This window comes from Argentina anserina, chromosome 5 (genome assembly GCF_933775445.1).
Source record: "Argentina anserina chromosome 5, drPotAnse1.1, whole genome shotgun sequence".
In the NCBI taxonomy this organism is placed as follows: Eukaryota; Viridiplantae; Streptophyta; class Magnoliopsida; order Rosales; family Rosaceae; genus Argentina; species Argentina anserina.
In genome coordinates this window covers 6,043,123-6,062,924 of record NC_065876.1, presented here as the reverse complement: position 1 = coordinate 6,062,924, position 19,802 = coordinate 6,043,123, and the positions used below count along the sequence as shown (strand labels likewise).

At 37.3% G+C, this 19,802-nt stretch overlaps 3 protein-coding genes across 3 annotated transcripts; 2 read left to right on the top strand and 1 right to left on the bottom strand.

Annotated features, from left to right (window-relative positions):
• Nucleotides 1-4,413: 4,413 nt before the first annotated feature.
• LOC126795097 (uncharacterized) lies at nt 4,414-7,110 on the top strand. Its single transcript, XM_050521920.1, has 6 exons — nt 4,414-4,838; nt 4,935-5,048; nt 5,181-5,261; nt 5,492-5,664; nt 5,773-5,869; nt 6,694-7,110. Exons 1-6 carry the CDS (start codon nt 4,536-4,538, stop codon nt 6,799-6,801), a joined length of 876 nt encoding a protein of 291 aa, XP_050377877.1. The 5' UTR covers nt 4,414-4,535; the 3' UTR covers nt 6,802-7,110.
• A 3,104-nt stretch (nt 7,111-10,214) lies between these two features.
• Nucleotides 10,215-12,960, top strand: LOC126794717 (uncharacterized). Its single transcript, XM_050521485.1, has 8 exons — nt 10,215-11,299; nt 11,446-11,479; nt 11,593-11,784; nt 11,890-11,979; nt 12,080-12,145; nt 12,242-12,333; nt 12,428-12,475; nt 12,573-12,960. The coding sequence occupies exons 1-8, from the start codon at nt 10,914-10,916 to the stop codon at nt 12,688-12,690; spliced, it is 1,026 nt and encodes a 341-aa protein (XP_050377442.1). The 5' UTR covers nt 10,215-10,913; the 3' UTR covers nt 12,691-12,960.
• A 689-nt stretch (nt 12,961-13,649) lies between these two features.
• LOC126793185 (uncharacterized) lies at nt 13,650-19,354 on the bottom strand. The gene is made up of 5 exons (XM_050519630.1): nt 17,359-19,354; nt 15,626-16,609; nt 14,873-15,098; nt 14,612-14,754; nt 13,650-14,190 (listed from the first exon to the last, which is right to left on the bottom strand). Exons 1-5 carry the CDS (start codon nt 19,081-19,083, stop codon nt 13,891-13,893), a joined length of 3,378 nt encoding a protein of 1,125 aa, XP_050375587.1. The 5' UTR covers nt 19,084-19,354; the 3' UTR covers nt 13,650-13,890.
• Between the last annotated feature and the right edge of the window lie 448 nt (nt 19,355-19,802).

The following is a 19,802-nucleotide window of genomic DNA, read 5'->3' as shown; positions in this document are numbered from 1 at the left end:
GTCTCTGCATTTCTTCGTATTCTTCAAATGTTCTTGGGCTGTAATGTAGACCTGATTCATCAACAAATTTTTACGCAGTCGCGTTTGAATATTGTTTATATAATTACAGGGTACAGTCTAGATGATTGAACATGATTTATTTTGATATGGTGGTTTAGCGACTACCATCGTGTTCTTTAATCTATATGAACTATGGTGTTAACACTTTGTGTGTGGGGCGGCTAGAGGTGATGGCTAATTTGCGGGTAGGTGTTTCTTTTTCGTATATTGTTGTATTGGGTGGGTTGCTTTGAGAATAAATCAGAATCCGGTAGGGTCTGTAATTGACCCTCTGGTGGGGGGCAAGGTAGGCGGCTTAGAAAATTGGATTTGATTTCCCTCCCTTCCCTCGCCTTTCCTTCCATGCTGCATGCTTTGCTTCCCAGTTGTGTGTGGAAATGTTGTTTCCAACAACCGTGAGTTATGGACTATGCACCAATCTTTCATATGGATCACCAAATTGTTTGAATACTTATCACGCACCTAGATCACCAAAAGCTTTGCTATTAATGGGTTCGTTCATCCCTCGGGAAATGTCAAGATCAACAAATTGACCATATTTCCACTTCGTTGAGATTAGTATATACAAAGGAGTATGTATAACTACTACTCGGATTGCAAAAGGGAATATAAAACGAACCACATGTGGTGATGCTTAGTGAATCAGATCGGGCACGATGGAAAAGGCAAGATCATCTTGCGACCTAATGTTGGTAGATCATCAGCTTAGCAGGAAATACCCCATACGTACGGTTAGGTGATAAGCTGTGCTCATGAGTTTATACCTATCTTTTATATGAGACCATGGGTTTACCATCATACACGGATACACAATACATAAGGTAAACTTCCTTCAGAATTAGATGTTAGATGAATGATTATATAATAACGAAACTATTAAAACTATATTGACTACTGTAAACAATACAATTTAGGGTGATTTTAAAATTAATCTTAGTCGTGGATTACCGTCTAGCTAGTTGATTCAACCTGCTTAGTCTGCATCGTTGTTACCCTACATTTGACATATAAAAGAGCATGCTAAAGTAATCAGTGTTATCAACTTATCATATACATTGCACGCTGACATGTACAACATAGCTTAATGTAAACTTTAGACGTGCACACCCACAACTTGTACTATAAGTTAACGCGCCGTTAGTTTACACCGTGGAACTAAATTTTGAAGGTTAATTGACTTAATTCATCCACTAAGTGTCAAATGTAATATCACTAATATGACACCATAGCAAGATATTTTGTTCCAATCCAATAATCTGAGAAACTCAATCAGATATCAACACACACTTTGTTCAAACTATTGTGAGCAAACCAATCAATGAAAAAAGGAATGAATTATTTTTTCTCTTGTTCTTCGAATTCATTTTTTTGTTACAATCAATTCATTTTTATACCCAACAAGATGGATTATATTTGCACTTCTATAAATTCTATTTATACCTCGGTCTAGCTGGGTTCTAAATCTCGTTTCAAACAAAAAATTATATTTATACATCCACCATATTTATATTATTATTTGACTTTGTCAACTTATTTGAAATGTAATTAAAGACAAACAAACAAAAGAAGAATTTTTTAAAACTTTTTTTACATACCTATTAAATCTTCTTTTTTACGGGGAGATGAACATTGAAAGATAATGAAAAATTTATTTCACTAAGTCATTTTCAAAACTCATACTAATTTTGACGATAAAAACGAGTTCAATTCAGAAACACATCTCACATTTGTTCTTGTAATCAGTGGCGCACCCATTCAGGGGGCCATTTGGGTTCCGGCCGAGACAAAATTCTTGTTATTTTACTAGTGCATGTGTCTTTATTTTATGTTGCAGGTATAAGTTGAGTTGGCTGAGGATGTTGGTCTCATCCTAGGTGATCTAAGTTCGAATCCAATCACACTCCTTTTAATTCTTTCCTTTTCTCCCACATTTTCTTCTTTATCTTTTTTTTTCAGCAATATATCTTCTTATTTCTAAGTCTCTCTTATGAAAATAGGGTTTGATGACAAGAGTTGTATAATCATACGATGAATATTGAACTATCATGTTTTAAATCATCTCTCATGCACTCCAAAATGTGCATAAATGGTACCAAAATAAAATAAAATTGGAAATCGCTAAATAAAACACATAAATTAGCATATCTTATTTTTAGATCCTAGATGCTTGTTTTGGAATTCATAAACACTATAAACCCCTAAAGCACCATCTAAATTATCATTAATCTTCAATTGCTCCATGGTATCTCTGTAGGCTGAGAACAATTGATTGATTGAATGGGTAATTGATTATAGACCCAAAAATCAACACCATTTTTAATCTAAAACCCACCATAAAACTCTTTTCAATTAGGTTGAACAAGAAATTAAAACAAAATTATTTGCTCTAAGAAATAAAACTTGTTCTTGATGAAAATTACTTTTTTGCCACTGGTACAAATACATTTAGTATGTTTATGAATTGCTTAATTGTAGCTTCAATTTAATATCTCATCACTTTATATTAATCTATTAACCTTGAAATCCTTTCATTTTTGAAATTCCTTGTCACCTTCAAAACTCTTATCCAAGCACTACCTTAGAGTAGGTATTTTTATTATTCTATGTTTTCAATGTGTGTGTGTGTGTGTTTGCTAAATATGAAGAACCTATGTAACCGGTAAAAAACATAATCCTTATTGTTTAGTGAAGTACGTGATTCTACGAAATAGGTATGTTTTTTTTCTTCAGTCCGGTAAATATGTGAGAGGATTCATATGGTTATTTGTGTATTGGTTGGGATTTGTACGTTTCATAATTTTGTTGAGTAGGTGGGTTTCACAATTTGGTTTGGATTTGTATCTATAGAGTATGTGTGGTTTTGTTGTGCATCTAAGGTTGAGGTAAGAAGTTCTATTCTATAGAGCATTGAAATCTATTTAGTAGGTAACATGATTTGCATATGTTTAACAAGTATACGTAAAGTGGATAATTGTTTAGTAGGTAGTGAGATATGTATCCATAGTGTTGGAATTGGAAAATTATGGGGATTTCATTATGCTTTTTAAATTATAATGTGTATGGTTGTTTTGGTTTATGATAGGTGCTTTCAATCTGCTGAATATGTAGGAGAATAAAAAGTATATTCCAAGTATATGAAAAAAAATCTTTGATAACATAAAGTGATAGGAGGCTAAATAGACGTCAAGAGATGGAGAAACAAAAACTAAGGCAAAATTTAAGGCTCATTATGACAAATTCAAATAATTAATCATATGAAATAAGAAAAAGAAAAATCAAAATTCATTCAATCATACCTTTGTTTCACTCTTATATATTCTATAATTTCTCTAAATTAATGTTGATACCCGATTTTCTCAAATTTCTCTAAAATAAAATTGCAATTTTCATTTATAATAGATACAATTAAATATTAACTAAATTAGAAAGTTGGTTAAAGCTAATTTTAAGGAGGAGTTTCAATTTCTCAACCTAAAGGGTAAAAAAGTGAAACCATTCTAAATGAAAAATATTTGTTATAAAAATATTAGGTTTAAATAATTCATTTAGATTTAGATTGAAAAAGTTTTTGGATATGGGTTTAGATTTAAGTGGGGGCTTCAAAATTGGGATTATGTCTAATTATCTCTTGATTGAATGAGTGCCGATACTGATCTATGTAAACATCATATATGAAGGGACCCCTCCTTGATCTATATATACCATAGTTAATTTGAAACGTATTTTGATTATATATTCTCTTCTATGCCCAAATCTTCTCGTCGTTTGCTTCAATCTTTTAAGATGCAAACCCACAACTGACAACTCAATAAAGCTTTAATCATTTTGGGTACCACCCTCTAGTGGTAGAAACGACGGCATAGTTATCAGCGCTAACAATTTTCCTCCAATCCTCCTCACATACGAGATCCTCCTCTACGTTCATTCTTCATGAACAACAATCTAAGGACATAGAAAGAGTTGAAGGGTATGGTAAACATGAGGAGGTATATTTAGATATTTGAGTATTAAAAAAGTAAAATAAATGTGTAATAAATAATAGAGGTACTGAGGTACACATATAAATTATGGAACTGCAAATAAAACCCCAACAAAATATTCCAAACTTTTAGTTTCCCCGAAAAAGCAAGAAAAGAGAAGGACAAGACACGTGTAGCCCCTCCTTCCATAGTAAGCGAAGATCCCCACTCCCCTCAATAAGAGGCTCAGTCCAAAATATCCAACAATGTCCCTCTCCCCAAAACTACCCTCCATCCCGTCCTAACCGCTCCCATAAGTAACCACATCTTAAAAAGGGCCACATCGTCTTTCCCCCTTTAATCACAGATACTAAATTATATCCCGCAAATCCCGCACGTGCGAGCATTTCGCTCCTCTTCTCCACCACCGCTCTCAATTTTCGCTCCAAATTAGAAACCCTATAAAAACCCTTGCGGATAAAATCTCCAGAATTTTCAAGGAGATTTTGAACAATTATGCATTCCCTGAGCTTCAAGGTTTCCACCGACTACTGCGCCAGGTCTTGTTTTCCGGGTCCGGGAAAGGCCGCGGAGTCGGAGGCCCGGCCCAGACGTGTCCGGTTCGGGTTTAGGGATTTCGGCAGAGGCGCTAGAATTGTGACGTGTGCGTCCGAGTCCGAGAGGAATGGCTGGAGCGGGAGCGGGAGCCGGAGTTCGAGCTCGAGTCCGGGTCGGGGCCCGAGACCGAGTTCGTTTCTGTCTCGGAGCCAGACTTATGCTTTGTTGAAGCAGCAAATGGAGGTTGCTACCAAATCTGAGGTGCTTGATTTTGCGTAATTTCAAATTCGGAAATGAAAGCATTTTGAAATTTGTTGTGTTTGTTTTTGTGTTGAGGTGTGTGGTTTGGATTTGTAGGATTATGAAGAGGCGGCGAGGATTCGAGACTCGTTGAAGAAGTTGGAGAAGGAAGAGCCGGTTTTGCATCTCCGGCGGTTGATAAAGGAGGCGGTGGCCGAAGAGCGGTTTGAGGTAGTTAATTTTTTGATTGCGTTGGTGCTTGTTGCATTGTAGCTCTAGTATGTTTGATGTGTCGAATTTGTTTTCGAAATTTATGATGGTGATGTTGGATTCATTTTTGAAACTGTGTGATTATGTGGTCAGGACGCGGCTAATTTTCGAGACGAGCTTAAGGAAATCGCACCTCACTCGTTCTTGAAATGTTCGAGTGACGCAACGACCTTGGTACGAGAATGTAGCATCCTTGGTGTTTTATTAGCTAGTATAGTATTCTGTTATCGTAGCTTGTGTTTGGACTTTGGAACGATATAGTTTCTTTTCTCTTCTACATTGTTCAATATTTTGCTTTCAGCGATATAGTCCGTCATAATAAACGTGAAGTGGATATCTTGAATTTTGGCAGAATATTGCTGAAGCTAATTTATGAACCTGAAGTGAGGTTTTTGTTTCTTCAGGGCATTCGGGTTCAAGTTAGGAGTGTGTACATAGAGGGCCGAAGTCAGCCTTCAAAGGGCCAACATTTCTTTGCATATAGAATAAGAATTACCAATAACTCTGACCGCCCTGTACAACTCCTTAGAAGGCATTGGATTGTCACTGATGCCAATGGAAAATCCGAGAATGTGTGGTTAGTTCAATAATTTCTATGGTTCCTCTTACTTGTCCTATTAGTTAGCAAGGATTTTCTTTTTCTTTCTTTCAACCAATTTCTCATCGGTTTTCCTCATCATTGTAGGGGAATTGGTGTTATCGGTCAGCAGCCAGTGATTCTTCCCCAGACTAGTTTTGAATACTCCTCTGCTTGCCCGTTAAGCACTCCAACTGGAAGAATGGTAAAATGTGACACTTCTCTCGTTTTTTGTATTTGTATGACAATTATTTTTTCTTGGATGAATAATATTCAATACTAGGCAATTTTCTCTTACATGTTTTCTGTGATTATGATACTCTCATCACTTTCAGAATCATAATTAAATGAGTTCTGGCTAAACCTTAGACATATATTTTAAAAGTTAACCAAAAAAAAAGACAAGATATTTTAAAGAATCCTCTCTATAGCCTGACAACCACTTATGACAATACGGTATTATGGGGTGATAGGCAGTGTTCCACAACACACTATTTCTGATGTTAAAATTTCTTGAATTGCTTCCAAGAGTTCATAAATTTAAAATGGATAGAAAACTGAGATGCTACCTGCCTATCACCAAGTGCTGTGTGCTGATCAATGCGTACTGATTGCTCTAGCTACATGCACTTGTATCACACATAATAAGGATCTTTTGACATCTGCCAGGTTAAGTCATCTATATGTGTGAACACCATCAAGATTATCTTAGCATGTGGCATGTGTAAGCAGAGTCTAACATTGGTCGGGTAGCCCTTCGTTTATAACCATCATCCATGTTCCCTTTTTGCAACATATCGTAGAATCAGAGTTCATTGATAGTACTCAACAAAAAATGTAGTCTAATCTTCCTTGAATTTGACAACAGCAATTTCAGTTCTTAGTGTAAACAGTTCAATGAGACATTAGAAGATTGTAGGAATTAAAGAAATCCAAATGTGAATTTAATTGTTTGGAATATAATGATTATCAAACCCAAATGCAACCTTATAAAATTGGTATGTTGATTTTGGTTTGTCTACAATGCAGGAAGGTGACTTTGAGATGAAACACATCAATAGGTTAAGTTCAGAATCGTTTAATGTGGCTATTGCCCCATTTTCTCTCTCCATATTAGGAGATGATGATTCTTTGTGAATTTTGAGAAGTGCGTTGTGGCACCATTCGGAAAGGCGGGAAAATTTCATAAAGAAAATTCAACATTCTATTTGTTGAATACAGCTAGCGATTAAGTGTATAAAGCATTTCAGATTTTGGAGAGTAAGGTATTACATAGTATAGTTGTTGTATGAGAAAATATGAGAAAGCTAACTTTGTAAACATAAACGTATAGGTTTTGGTAACAGTTTTGATTGAAATCTGTTCATATTCTTAGTAGCCTTGGAGGTATGTAGTGTTTTGAAATTCAAAGTCCTATAGTGTTTAGTAGGCCTTATATGATGAATTGATCATCAGTCATTCTTCACTGGCTTCCCTCGCCCTCTTGTTGTTCTTGCTCTAGAAGGTCTTGTACTGTGCATCTAAATCCTGCTTCTAAATTTTTCTGATTCATTGATGTCATGATAATGTTTGAAGCGGAGTTGCATTCCCAATTTATTACCATTCTTAAATTCGATTTCATCTGTTCTGTATTTGATTTCCTTATGATCTTGCCATCATATTTGAAGAATTCACCATGTAGTGTCTCTGCTAATTGTTATTAATGTATTAATGTTATGATGCACGTAGCCAAGAGAAGTGATACCACCAAGTATCTACCCAAGTTCAGTTTCCTTTAAAATTATGTACTTAATAATGTATCCTCTTTTCATTATCCTATGCATTACATTCCGGCCTATCAGATCATGATCATTCACTTTGCATGGGCCTGTAAATTTGAGTTGCATACATCCTGAGCTTCCCTGGCCAAAAGGTGAATCCAAGCATACCAATTTGTCATGCTTGTCTAATTTACCAAAGTTGATGTACTCCCGTTTAGCTAGCTTCCATAAATGTAGCTTTCTTCATCCATTTTCTTAGGTGCGAGTTCAGTGAGGGAAGTTCTGGGGCTCTTCCCCAATATGGCAATACATATAGCCACTCGTTTTCAGTAATTCAATCATCAGGTGCTGAAATTGCTTTTGGGTGTCTAGATCTGTGGCATTTCAATATGAAGAGCAATATAATGGGTCTGTTCTCTTTCTCGCTTGCAAAACACACAAGTCATAGGAAATATGAGTCTAATTGTTGTTTTTTAGATTTAAACATTCACTTTTTGTGCCTAAATCTGGTATTGAATCATTGTATCAGTTTAAGTTAGAACACATATCCTTCTACTTTCATGCATTATATACCAAAATAAGGAAAGAAAACTAGTTGGATGTAGGCTTTTCAAAATATTTTAGTTATATTACGAGCTACCAAAAGCTTAATTCTTAATTTTAGGATTGTTAGTATCTTTGATTACTTTTCAGGTGTTTTAATATGCTCTCTACTGTATTCATACTTTTAATACTCTGCAAACTAAATAAAGGTTCTTACTTCTTCTGTACAAAGTAAAACTGAAACTGTAATTTTCTTATTCCGGTAATGAACTGCAGAAACTGATTTGTTTTTGCCCTGAAATTTGATATTAATGGCTTTCACCAGCAGTTCTTATTAGTTCTTGAATGATCATCAAACATGGTATAGCAAAACTACAATGAAAATTAACAAACATAGATTTGAAATTCAGAAAGTATAGGTGGAAGCTTGGAGGCTGGAGCTACAGAAGTATAATGTGGCTATGCAAAGAGATTGTGCATTTGATTATATCTCCTTTTTGTCTGATGGGATAGGTACTTAATTAATCACTAATCTTTTGAGTGTCCCTGATTTTCCTATTATTTCTTAAAAAGACAAAAACAGTTGGTGTGTGGTACTGTTATTTTACACTAGGGTTTTAAACACTGATTAAAGAAACAATGATCAAACTATTCTAAATTCCTCAAAATTACATGGGTTGCCCATTTTCCAAGTAATTAGTAGCGTCTGGCCTTGTTTTGTTTTGCTTGCTTTGGCTTGGTTGCTACGCTTCTCCACCGCCTTGACTCCACCACCCTATTTTTGAACGTCAACCTCAACTTAGCCGCTGTCACCAGCTCTCTCATTTCTTGCAACACGTTATTACAACTTAAATACGAAGTAAAAAAATAAGAAGGAAAATCAGAATATATGATCTGCCATTTCCACTGGTTTTAATCTCCCACTGTGAATTATATATTCTCCATTTTAATTTTTTTTACCACTTTCTGCTTTTCCCTTCCTCTCTGGGTCTCTTTGTTTTTTTTTTTTGGCTCTATACTGATTCAGAAGCTGTGAAAGCTGTAAAGCCACTGAAGGCGGTGATATTTTGTTTCCCCACTTTTATCATTCTTGCATTTTCAATTTCATTTCCGAGGCCAAATAAGTGTGAGGGTTTTCCATTCTGGGTAGTCTCACAGGTGAGTCATGAACCAATTAAGTCAAGGAGGGGGTCACAGTCTAACGAGTCCTATCAGCAGCAATTTCATGCTTTAACAGAAAGCTAACAAGATCATTGCTCTGTACATGTTAATGACCCATAATGTTCCCAATGCTTAGCAAATGATCCCAAAACTAATCCGACCCATATTGAATTTACAGCGTCTTTCACCATTAGGTAAATTATCAACCGAAAGGATGTTCCGACAGTTCCAAAACATCAAGATCATTAAGTATGCGAATTCAAGAAAAGTTACTAATTTTTCAAAGTTGCCAATGTCTTTGTTCTTTGACATGTGTCAATATTTAGAGGATGATTAGGATATAATTCTGATAAAATGGACTATCATTTATAGGTGGGGGTTTTTCAGAAGAGGTTTAAGAAGATTTATCTATTTGTTTATTTGATTGGTAAACACTCATCTCATCATTTTTCATGTTTGATTGAATAATCATGACTTGTTGGATATGAGTCCAAAAGCACTGGTCAAAATTTGGTCTCCAAGTAAATCATGGTGACAGCAAATAGATATTCACCTAGGGACCCCAGATACCCCATTTGGCTTTCTTTTGGGTTAACTCATCCACATAGGCATGAGTTTGCTTTATTCCTTTGCAATAGTATAGCAGCTCTCAAACCAGTTCTGTACTATGCAAGCATCTTCATGCATTCCAATAAAATAACCCCATTGTTCCTTGTTTGGTCTCTCTCTCTCTCTCTCTCTCTCTCTCTCTCTCTCTCTCTCTCTCTCTCTCTCATATTGGTAACTTGAAAGTCTGGTTATCAAGAAAAGGTGCCAAGGGCATGTATGTCTTGAGGAATTTAATATTTGCATGGAACTGATGGAAGTATGGAGATTGAGACTGCTCAGGACTTTGGTCTGTTTAGTTAATTAATCCATTACAAGGTTTTTGATTTATATATATAGGAAAGGAAACTGAAGCTTATGCTCAAAGCATAGCGCCCTTTTCGTCGTCGTCTTCTTCTTCTTCTTCTTCTTGTCATCCATGTCATTTAGTTCCTCTCCATTTCAAAGAAGCAACGCATCTCCTCCTCCCTCATTTTTCTTGCTTTCCCTTGTAAGTATCAACCTTTCCTTTGCTTAGAATTCAGCTGCTTCTTTTCATCTCATTTGATTATTTATATTAGTAAGAAAAAAAAATGTCGGTTTTGTATCTTTCTGTGCAAATATCCGCGTAAAGCTTAGAATCTCTGCTAAATTCAAGTATCAGTTAATGTGTTCAAATAGGCCATGGATGGTTCTTGTTGCTTTCGACTTTATGTTTGAACTTCTCGTTTGCTTAAATGTGGTGTCTTCATTGCATTAACATCTTGCTATCTGTTTTCTCCATTCTCCCTTTCTGGATTTGGATCTTCATACACTTGTTTGTGATTTGTCTATTGCTTTGAGCATTTCTACTTTCCCCTTTTCATCATATAGATTATTCCTCCACTTTATTCTTGAGAATTTTCTTTTCCTGAAATGAGCTTGTCAAAGATCAGATTTTTGAAGCTTTGGTTTTGAAAACAGATTCTGCCTTTTGGATTTCTCAGTTTTCTTAACATTGATCTCTTGTCTCATTGGGACTGTGGTTGTTCTCAAATTTCTTGGTAAATCAGTGGTGCTCAATTAAACTTTTATCTTGGAAAATCATCAACTTATCATTCCCATTTGGTTTTTTACTCTGAGAATTACTTTGGTGACAAAGTTTCTGGAAATCTGAAATCATTGCGAGTGAGAAGCAATCAGAGAAGTGAATGTAATATCATGAATTCTTTAACAGGAACCAAAAGTTCTTGGCAGCCAATCATGACTGCAGATACAACGGCCTCGGGTTACTGGCTGAACTGGAGGGTGTTGCTTTGTTCCATATGGGTCATGATCTCCCTGACTCTTTCAGTACTTCTCATTTGGAGATTTGAAGGGCTTCGAAATTCGAGGCGTAATAATAATAATAATAATAGCAGAGTAACTCAGCAAGAAGAAGAAACCATTGGAACTTTGTATGAAGATGAAACTTGGAGACCATGCCTCAAAGGAATCCACCCAGCTTGGCTTCTGGCTTTTAGACTTGTTGCTTTCTTTGTGCTTTTGGTTCTGCTCATCATCACAGCTTGTGTTGATGGAGGTACCATCTTTTATTTCTATACACAGTGAGTTCTCATTTCTTGAACCAATCTTTCATTTACTATCAATTAATTCTTAAACATGTATGCAACTTTTGTTAACAATTTCCTGTCTTTTGGATGATCACCAAATGGTTTACTAAGCTTCATATTGATTTTTCGGTCTTGGACAGGTGGACGTTCACATTGATTACTATTTATTTTGGCGTAAGTTGTTACATCTTCAAAATGCCTTCTCTTATGTTTGCTCATCTACTTGGTACTTTTCTTCTCTTCACTGATTTCAATGGCTGCTGATTGTCAAATATTTCCATGTTTAGCTTGGATCATTGCTCTCCATTCGAGGTTGCTACCGATACCATAAGAAAACTTCTGGTGAAAGGGTTGATAATGTAGAGGTAGATTCAGAACAGGGAACCATAGAAAAATCCGTAGGCCCTCATGTTGAAGAGCAACATCAACCACGCCATCCTGCAGGCATTTTGGGTTATGTTTTCCAAATAATTTTCCAGGTAAAATGTTTCAGAAGTCCGAGATGCAACTGTAGTCTTCATGCTTAATTTCATAATTATGCCCTTTGTCTACTTGGCTTACTCAATGTCTCGACCTTTGTACAGATGAATGCAGGAGCTGTTATCCTCACAGACTGTGTCTTTTGGTTTATAATTGTTCCATTTCTTACAATCAAAGATTACAACCTGAACTTTGTAAGTATCATTCAAATACAGTTTATAACTTTAAATTTCTTAATAAATTACGTGATCTATGATTGTGATAGTAAACAATACTTCATCCTTTTTGTGGCAGCTGATTATAAATATGCACACAATCAATGCCGTCTTCTTGCTTGGTGAAACTGCTTTGAATTGCTTGGTAAGTTGCACAAACTAGTTCAGAGTACTATATATGGGGTTTCAAATTCTTACCATGGTATAAATATTATTGAATATGTTTCTTTTTTATTTGCAGCCATTTCCTTGGTTCAGAATAGGATATTTCTACCTGTGGACAATCACTTACGTAGTATTTCAGTGGATCTGTCATGCTTGTGTCAAATTTTGGTAAATCCTTTCTCTCTTTGATTTGCTACATTACAGAAAACAGCATAGCTATACACTTGAAGTGATGACTGATGAGTTTTGACTTAAAAAACAGGTGGCCGTATCCATTTCTAGACTTGTCATCTCCATATGCTCCATTATGGTATGTAGCCTCAACTCCCAAGTTCTAATCCTCATTGCTTGTATTGTTTTTATGCCGATGGCTAACGCATGCTTTCTCTACTGCAAACCCTTTGAAGGTACTTTTCGGTCGGTCTACTGCACTTCCCATGCTATGGCATCTTCGCTCTGATAATGAAGTTGAAACACCATCTCTTATCGACAAGGTGCCCCGACTCTCATCAATGTGGGAGGTAACTTGGACTACACAGTACCTGAAGCACCACAGAAAAAGTACAGCACCAAGAAAATATTGTTCTAGCTTGTAGGAGACTAGGAAAGCATGCACAGGGCAGTACGTTGAAGATTCAAAGATATTGTTCCGTAGTTTAGTTTTGGATGATGCTCTGTACGTAGTAGTCATACGAAGATGTACGTAAAAGCAGTTTCTTTTTTCTTTTGACAAAATGAGATTACTGATGTACTCATATTATTCTAAATTTCTATGTCTAATTTCCTTCCTATGGACATTTAATTCTCGTTATTTTTGTTCAATTATGTTATTTGAGTGTTTTTGTAGGTTTGTGCCAAAGAAGGAAGAAGAGAAGCTAAAATGAGCTAACAAGGATTGAAAAACAATTTAATCTCAAGTTATAGAATCTGCAAGTGCAAAAAGTCCAACTTTGTCGAGCTACTGAAAGAGTTTCAAATTATGATGGTTTTAATGAACGTAGATCAAAACAGAAATTGGGGCTCGAGTTTGTTAACATGAGCAACGTCCATGGAGAACTCAAGTTGTGTTGCCTAAGATCATTCGACTCTAATACATCAAAGTCAATGCTTCATAAAGGATGCAATGAATACAAGGATTTCCTATTTCTACGAGAGTTATCTCAAGGTTTTCTCATTCCATATCAAAATAGGAATCTGCACCCAAGTTTTATAAGGAAACTTGAAACCAAAGATGGCCAGAAATCTTCCCTATTCAAGGGATCAACAAAATGTGGCGGTCCCTTTTTGGGATACTGTATGTAAAAGTTTTAAGAATTTGATTGATGACTAGAGCATTATCTGTCATCTAATCACATCAGTCGTAAGAAATTTGTCAAGATGAGATATTAACTCCATGATCGAGTTCCACAACCATTCAATCTTTTCAGTTTTGAAGCCTTGGCCCTCATGGATGAAAATACATCGGAGTCCAACATATAATCACTACTCAATACGTTGATATTGGATTTCGAAAGTAAAGGACACAAGTCACCCAACACTTCTCCACTTTCATTACAAAGAAGAAAGACCAGCCAAAAAGAATGTTTCCCTGCTTTACAACAAATTTAATTACAACAATGATGGCTCGGTCAGTTCTGATTATTCAAGATACGAGAAAGAGGTGTAAAATTTCCATGCAAGCCAAAGTATGTATGATAGTCAAAGTAAAGTATGTATGCGTGTGTTTTATAATGAAGTAGGTGGGAAGGAACCCAACAAAATGACATTGTCGCCGTCTTTATGTTCCCTTGAGTTATCTGTCTTCACCTTTGAAAATAATCCCGAGAGTAATCCAGAACCCGACCCTTTCCCAAACAAATCCAGTACACCACTAACCTCAAGGCCAAGCAAAGAGCTTGCCCTCCGATCGTGCTCTGCAGGCTCATCAGCTCTCAGTTGTTCTCCACAAGGGCAGTTTGTGAGCTTTTTGAAGCAAAGGTTATGAAATACTGATTCACAAGATGGGCACCTTACAATCTCATTTTCCTGCCAATGGTTTCTACAGTTAGATTAGGACATCTATAAGGAGTTCTCAGTTTCATGTTGGAAAACAAGAAGTTCAATTGCTTTGCAAAATGAGTAGATGTCTCTTATTTGCTTACGAAAATATAAAGCATTGTGATACTTAGTACTTACACTTATTTCTTTTAAAGCAGGCCACAAACTCTTAATTCACCACTGATGGTAATAATCAAAGGATATGGGGGTGAGTAATTGTAGTGTGACTAACATAGTGGCAAAACGAATGAGCTTCAATTCATGCTATAAAGATTTTAAGACCACATGAGGGAATTTATAAAATGGGCCTTTTAAATGGGAATTAATTAGACCCAAAATCAAAGATATTAATAGCCGGCATAACCAACAAAATTACTATCATAACCAAATTAAGTTAAGGATGCCCCACCTGGAAAGGGAAAATGAGAGATGAAGGGTCATTGCATGCTTGTCGTGCACCACAGGGAACTCCCACATCACAGCATATGAGACACTGCTCTGTTATATGCCCAAGAATTTTCCTCGAGACAGTTTCCACCATCACGGGCAGCACTGCCACAAAAACAGTATGTAAGCAGATATGTGATACACATATGGTTCAAACAAATTGCAAGTAGATTCCAGTATGACATGCGTGGCATGAGTATAAATCTTGTAACTGAAAGCTAACCTGCAAAGGCTCCTTTTGATAGATCAATGAGGTCTCTCAACGCAAAAAAATCATTGCTTTCTAGAAGATATTTTCTAGACCCTAAACCTTTGTTGATTGACCTGCGGAAAGGGCAGCGAACATATGGAAGCATAGCGCCTATTTTCTTCCTAACACCCATAACTTGACGCAAGGCTGGGACCTTTGAGAAAAGGAACGGATTAACTGCGCTGACACATAGCATTGGCTGCACATAAAAGAGAGTTCATTATAGACAATGAGACATTAGCTCAATTCTTAATACTGCCTATATTTTGAAGAAAATTTGTAACATAAATGTTAAATTGGTGCCAAAAGGATAACAGAGTGTTAACCCTCATAGAGATCTGTAAGTAGGCTATGCAAACTACCAAATTGTACTAGTCTAAAAGATAGGTTCACAGATCAAGAATTCTAGACTGTATTACTAGCCCATACACAGCTGTTTCCAGAATCGCTGGAAGCAGTTGGAATTCAACTGAGATAACTGGACATGGCAAAATGTACCAACTATCAATACTCTGCCTTCCATGGCCTGGTGGCCAGGTTACAGTTACAAGATTCGTTCCCACCATTACAATATGGGAGTTAAAATGTCAAACATGATTCCACATAAGAAAAATCTTGCAACAAAATTCTATCAGTATGTTGCCCACTCATTGGATTTCAATTAATTGCCCTAACAGAGATAAAGAATATTATTAATAAGGAGGGGCTCTCCATCGTTTAACTTACTTGGTCATGTATAGAGTCAAGGTAAGATTTAGCCAACTGTGACACTGAATATTGAGTAAAATCCCAATGATGCAATACTCTGGCTGGTAAAACTGCAATCTCATTCGTATGGCATGAAGAGCAAAATAATTGACCTGTATATTCACACAATCGAGGCTTGCCCCATCCGAATGTCAGTGCAAAATCCCGTATCAGAGTCTTCCCATCATCAAAATGTTTGTGGCATCCTGCACACATATAATGTTGTGCTTCAAGCATCTGCTTCACAGATTTGTATGGTTGAACTTCGACAATAAGTGATATCGTTTTTCCAAAAGTGGACACATTTTCTGTGTCTGCCCTTCTGTTAACAGAGTCAGGTGCATTTGACGATATGGAGCTTGGCAATGAATCTTGAGGAGACAAAAACCAAATTAATGCACTCGGAGGATTTGAAAAGAATCTATAATGGAGAACAGACTGTAGACACTCTTGAATTAGTATGCTTCTCTCTGCAATAACATCAGGAGATGCATTTCCAAAAATCCTTCTGGATTCCTTTTCTACAGCAGACCAGGGAGAAGGTAGATTCCATCCATGGTCAGCAAACAATGTTTTCAACCGATGGTAGAGTGTAAAGAAATCACGATACCTACGTTCAATCTCCCATTGATTCTTGCCACTCCACACTCTCATTTTATAAACAGTGTATTCCTTCACTCCTACCAGTCTTTCACTAAAGGAGACATCTCCTTTCTTCTGCCTTGCACCCACCACTTCAACCCCATCAATTCTGAGTGAATGCTGATTAAATAGGTAAGCATCATCTGTGCCAGAAGTAGAAGCAGTCGATCCACCATCTCTTAATGGTAGAGATAGTTGTGACTGTAAGTTCCTGTTACCATGACTGAACCTTGCTCCTGGTGACTCTGCAGAGTCGAGCAATATCTCTTCCATATCATTAACAAACTCATCATCAAACTCATTCAGCTCCAAATTATCTGTCTGCAGCATCGGTAATACAACAAATAAGATACAAACAAGTCAAACCATAGGAAAGTACTATATGCACACAACACATAGCACATGACAAACAATATCATCAATCAGCATAAGCATATAATAACTTTAATCTGTTTAGGAATACCCTGTGATCAAACTCGAGCTGCCTGATTAAACTTTGAATTTACAGAGCGATAATAGTCATTAACAAATAAGACTATAAGAGTGTTTGTGCATAAACATTTAATACCTTAACACATCATTTGAGTTTCCTCAAAGCTATGGCTTGCCCTAAGTTTCTAACGGTTATGCAAGTTAATTCAATCAGATGCCAATGTACTGAACTGCTAATATACCAAAAGATGGTGTGGACATCCCCAAAGGACATGATCAAATCTACAACTCAATCATCTTCTTGTACCAGATGAAGCATATTTCAGAAAGCAAGTTGTAAAATCAGAATGAGTTTTAGACTCACGACGCTACTGTAAGCCAAAGATACTAATGATCTTCAATAATTTTCTTCCAAGGAAACAAAGATTTCTATTTTAGAGCAGGGACAATTTGAGTCGTCCAATTTGCGAAGATACTTGTCACCATTTTTGAGTGACAGTATTGTTTGAACATGGAATAACGTGAACTTTTATGTAGCTTGGGGCAATAGAATGAAAACAAAATACTATAAAAGCACAATATATATGGTGAAATTCTGATCCCACCCAAAAAATAGGAGTGTGCTGAGCGTGACTAACCTTAAGTGGCATAGGGTATTTTTCAAAGAGATCCTTTGAAACAGGAGCATTTCTCGTCATATTATTTTCAAAAAATAAGGTTGGCGAATTTGGCTTATGGTCTTCAAAGAATTCTGCCTTTGTACTTTCAGGAGGTCCAGTTGAATGGATACTCAGTTGATCTGTTGATATCTCAGAAAGGGGGTCCAGTTTAACTTTTATCTTCCCAAAATTTTTATTTCCTAAATCTTGACCATCATCAATTCCAGTGACCTCAGTATTAGTACACGTATGCACATCAGACATGTCGTCAACCATAATGTTGAAACCCTTTTTCTCCGGAGCTTCTTTTGCTTCTGAATTGAGCTGTATTTTGGAAAAATTGGCAAACAACGCAGCTTTAGGATAATTTGATGACTCGTCGGGAACTGAAATTTTATTCATGGTCAACACAATGTTTTTCAAATCCTCCTGTTCTGGTTCTTGAACATTTTGAATATCAGTTGGTGTGGTAATAGAACTTTTGGTAACCTCAATCAAATCATCAATAGCTTGGACCTGATAACTGGCCACAGGAATGTCCCTCACATCTTCAACTCCTGGTTCAGCAAAATTGGGAGACTTAGCTGGTTCTCTGAAATTTTCAACATTTTTTGCCAGATTGTTACCAGCTTCAACATGTACGCTACCTCTCGGCATGCCAGTCACATCCTTCTCTTGCTCAGTTTGGCACGTACCCTCCTGTGAATCAACGGAACCAGAATTTAAACCTTTCCCTTCACTTTCCACATTCAGTTCTCTCCGATCTTGGAACACACTCTTAGTGGAAAAATCTACATTACTTTGTTCACTCTCCTGCATAAAATCATCCCAATCATCAGAACCAAAAGCTACAGATGAGTTCATAAGAAACGGATTCTCATTCTCATTTTTCGGTTTTGATTGCTCATGATGTTGATGATAAAAGTCACTCTTAGGCTCATCATCTGTACCATAGTTGTACATGGACCCCTCATCCTCCGAATACTCATTTCTCGATGACGCCCCTTCTTCCCTCTCCACCTCTCCACCATCCAAACATCTCTCTTCAACTTCCATTCCCATCCGAGAACCACTTCCAACCTCTTTTGGCTCGTCACGATCCAACACGCAGTCAAGTCCAACACTATCTTTCCCCACAACTCTTCTTCCTTCAACATTCTCCTCCTCACTATCATCTGAACCACACTTGAGCTCCGAACCCTCCATCAAACCCGGTCCACTCTTCTCAAGCTTCCAAGACATCAACTCATTAGCATCACCGCCATCAACTCCGATATCATCATCCTCATTTCCATACAACTCCAGCCCACTAGACCCATACTTATCACCCGGACGGCCTCTAATACTATCCTCCCTACTAAATTCAATCCCACCACTACTCGAAAGTCTCCGATCCTCTCGATTACTCATAACACTCCTCCCTCCCAAGCTGAAACCCTCAACGCCGCCGCCGCCGTCTTCCCCAAACCCTAGACTCCTCACGGAGCCGAAATCCGGCTCCGGAAAATCATTAAAAACTGTGACTGTGCTACACATGCTCGGCGTGCCCATGACCGAGTTCGCGCTGCAGTAGCGGTCGTACTCCGACTGCCCGAACGAGGAGTACCTTGACGGAGGCGACGCGGTTAAGGCGTCGCCGTCTCCGTCGGATTTCCGATCGAACGGATTGGTCGGATCGGATTCATTTAGTCGCAGACTCTCCATTAATTATCAACGAAGCGTGAATTTTAAGGAAGAGCAAGAATGAATATGAGCGAATTGAAGGAGAGGAGTGAACCTGGAATCTTCGGACGGCCGACGGGGCCGGTGGAGGCGAGCGGAGATGACGGGATTGCAGATCGGAGAGTGAGGTCAGCATTCGGGAGTGTGAATAAGCCAAAAAAAAAGGAGGTAGAGGTGGTGGTTTTGAATCAAAGTTTGGTGAAGATTTTATGAGGGATGGTGTTCTTGTTCAATGGGAGAAAATTTGAGATGCTCGGACGGACACAGTCTTCCTCATTTATTTTTACAAGCATTTTGGACAGTGACCTCGTTATTAGTTGTCGTCGTATTGGATTGAAAAATGTCGCGGGAGGCCTCTTCTGGTAATTTCACCCGCTTTTAGTCTCTCTAGTCCGCATATTCGCCCGCTAAGCGTCCGCCTAGCTTATCTTTTTTAGCCTGTGCAGCATCATTCAATGTGATGATACCACTCAGGGAGTGAGGTAGGACTGTATGAGGCTCAAGCTTCACTTCTTTCAATTTTCTGAACCAGTGTGGTTGTGAATTTATGATTAACATTTTACTTTGATGTATGATAAAATGAAATTACTGAATTTGCAGCACATTGAATGACACCACGAGTAAAATATTGTCAAATCATGAGTTACTCTTTTAAAGATAAAAAAGTAATATACATTACAAAGACGAGTTGCAAGGGCGAT

Excerpts from the sequence above, each read along its gene's own strand:
- LOC126793185 (XM_050519630.1), bottom strand. The coding sequence starts at position 19,083 with ATGGAGAGTCTGCGACTAAATGAATCCGATCCGACCAATCCGTTCGAT. Across the intron at positions 16,610-17,358 it reads AATACCCTATGCCACTTAAG|ACAGATAATTTGGAGCTGAA; the intron begins GTTAGTCACGCT and ends CCGATGCTGCAG. Across the intron at positions 14,191-14,611 it reads CTCTCATTTTCCCTTTCCAG|GAAAATGAGATTGTAAGGTG; the intron begins GTGGGGCATCCT and ends AACCATTGGCAG.
- LOC126794717 (XM_050521485.1), top strand. The coding sequence starts at position 10,914 with ATGAATTCTTTAACAGGAACCAAAAGTTCTTGGCAGCCAATCATGACT. Across the intron at positions 11,980-12,079 it reads AAGATTACAACCTGAACTTT|CTGATTATAAATATGCACAC; the intron begins GTAAGTATCATT and ends TTTTTGTGGCAG. Across the intron at positions 12,476-12,572 it reads TCTCCATATGCTCCATTATG|GTACTTTTCGGTCGGTCTAC; the intron begins GTATGTAGCCTC and ends AACCCTTTGAAG.
- LOC126795097 (XM_050521920.1), top strand. The coding sequence starts at position 4,536 with ATGCATTCCCTGAGCTTCAAGGTTTCCACCGACTACTGCGCCAGGTCT. Across the intron at positions 5,049-5,180 it reads TGGCCGAAGAGCGGTTTGAG|GACGCGGCTAATTTTCGAGA; the intron begins GTAGTTAATTTT and ends TTATGTGGTCAG. Across the intron at positions 5,870-6,693 it reads GCACTCCAACTGGAAGAATG|GAAGGTGACTTTGAGATGAA; the intron begins GTAAAATGTGAC and ends TCTACAATGCAG.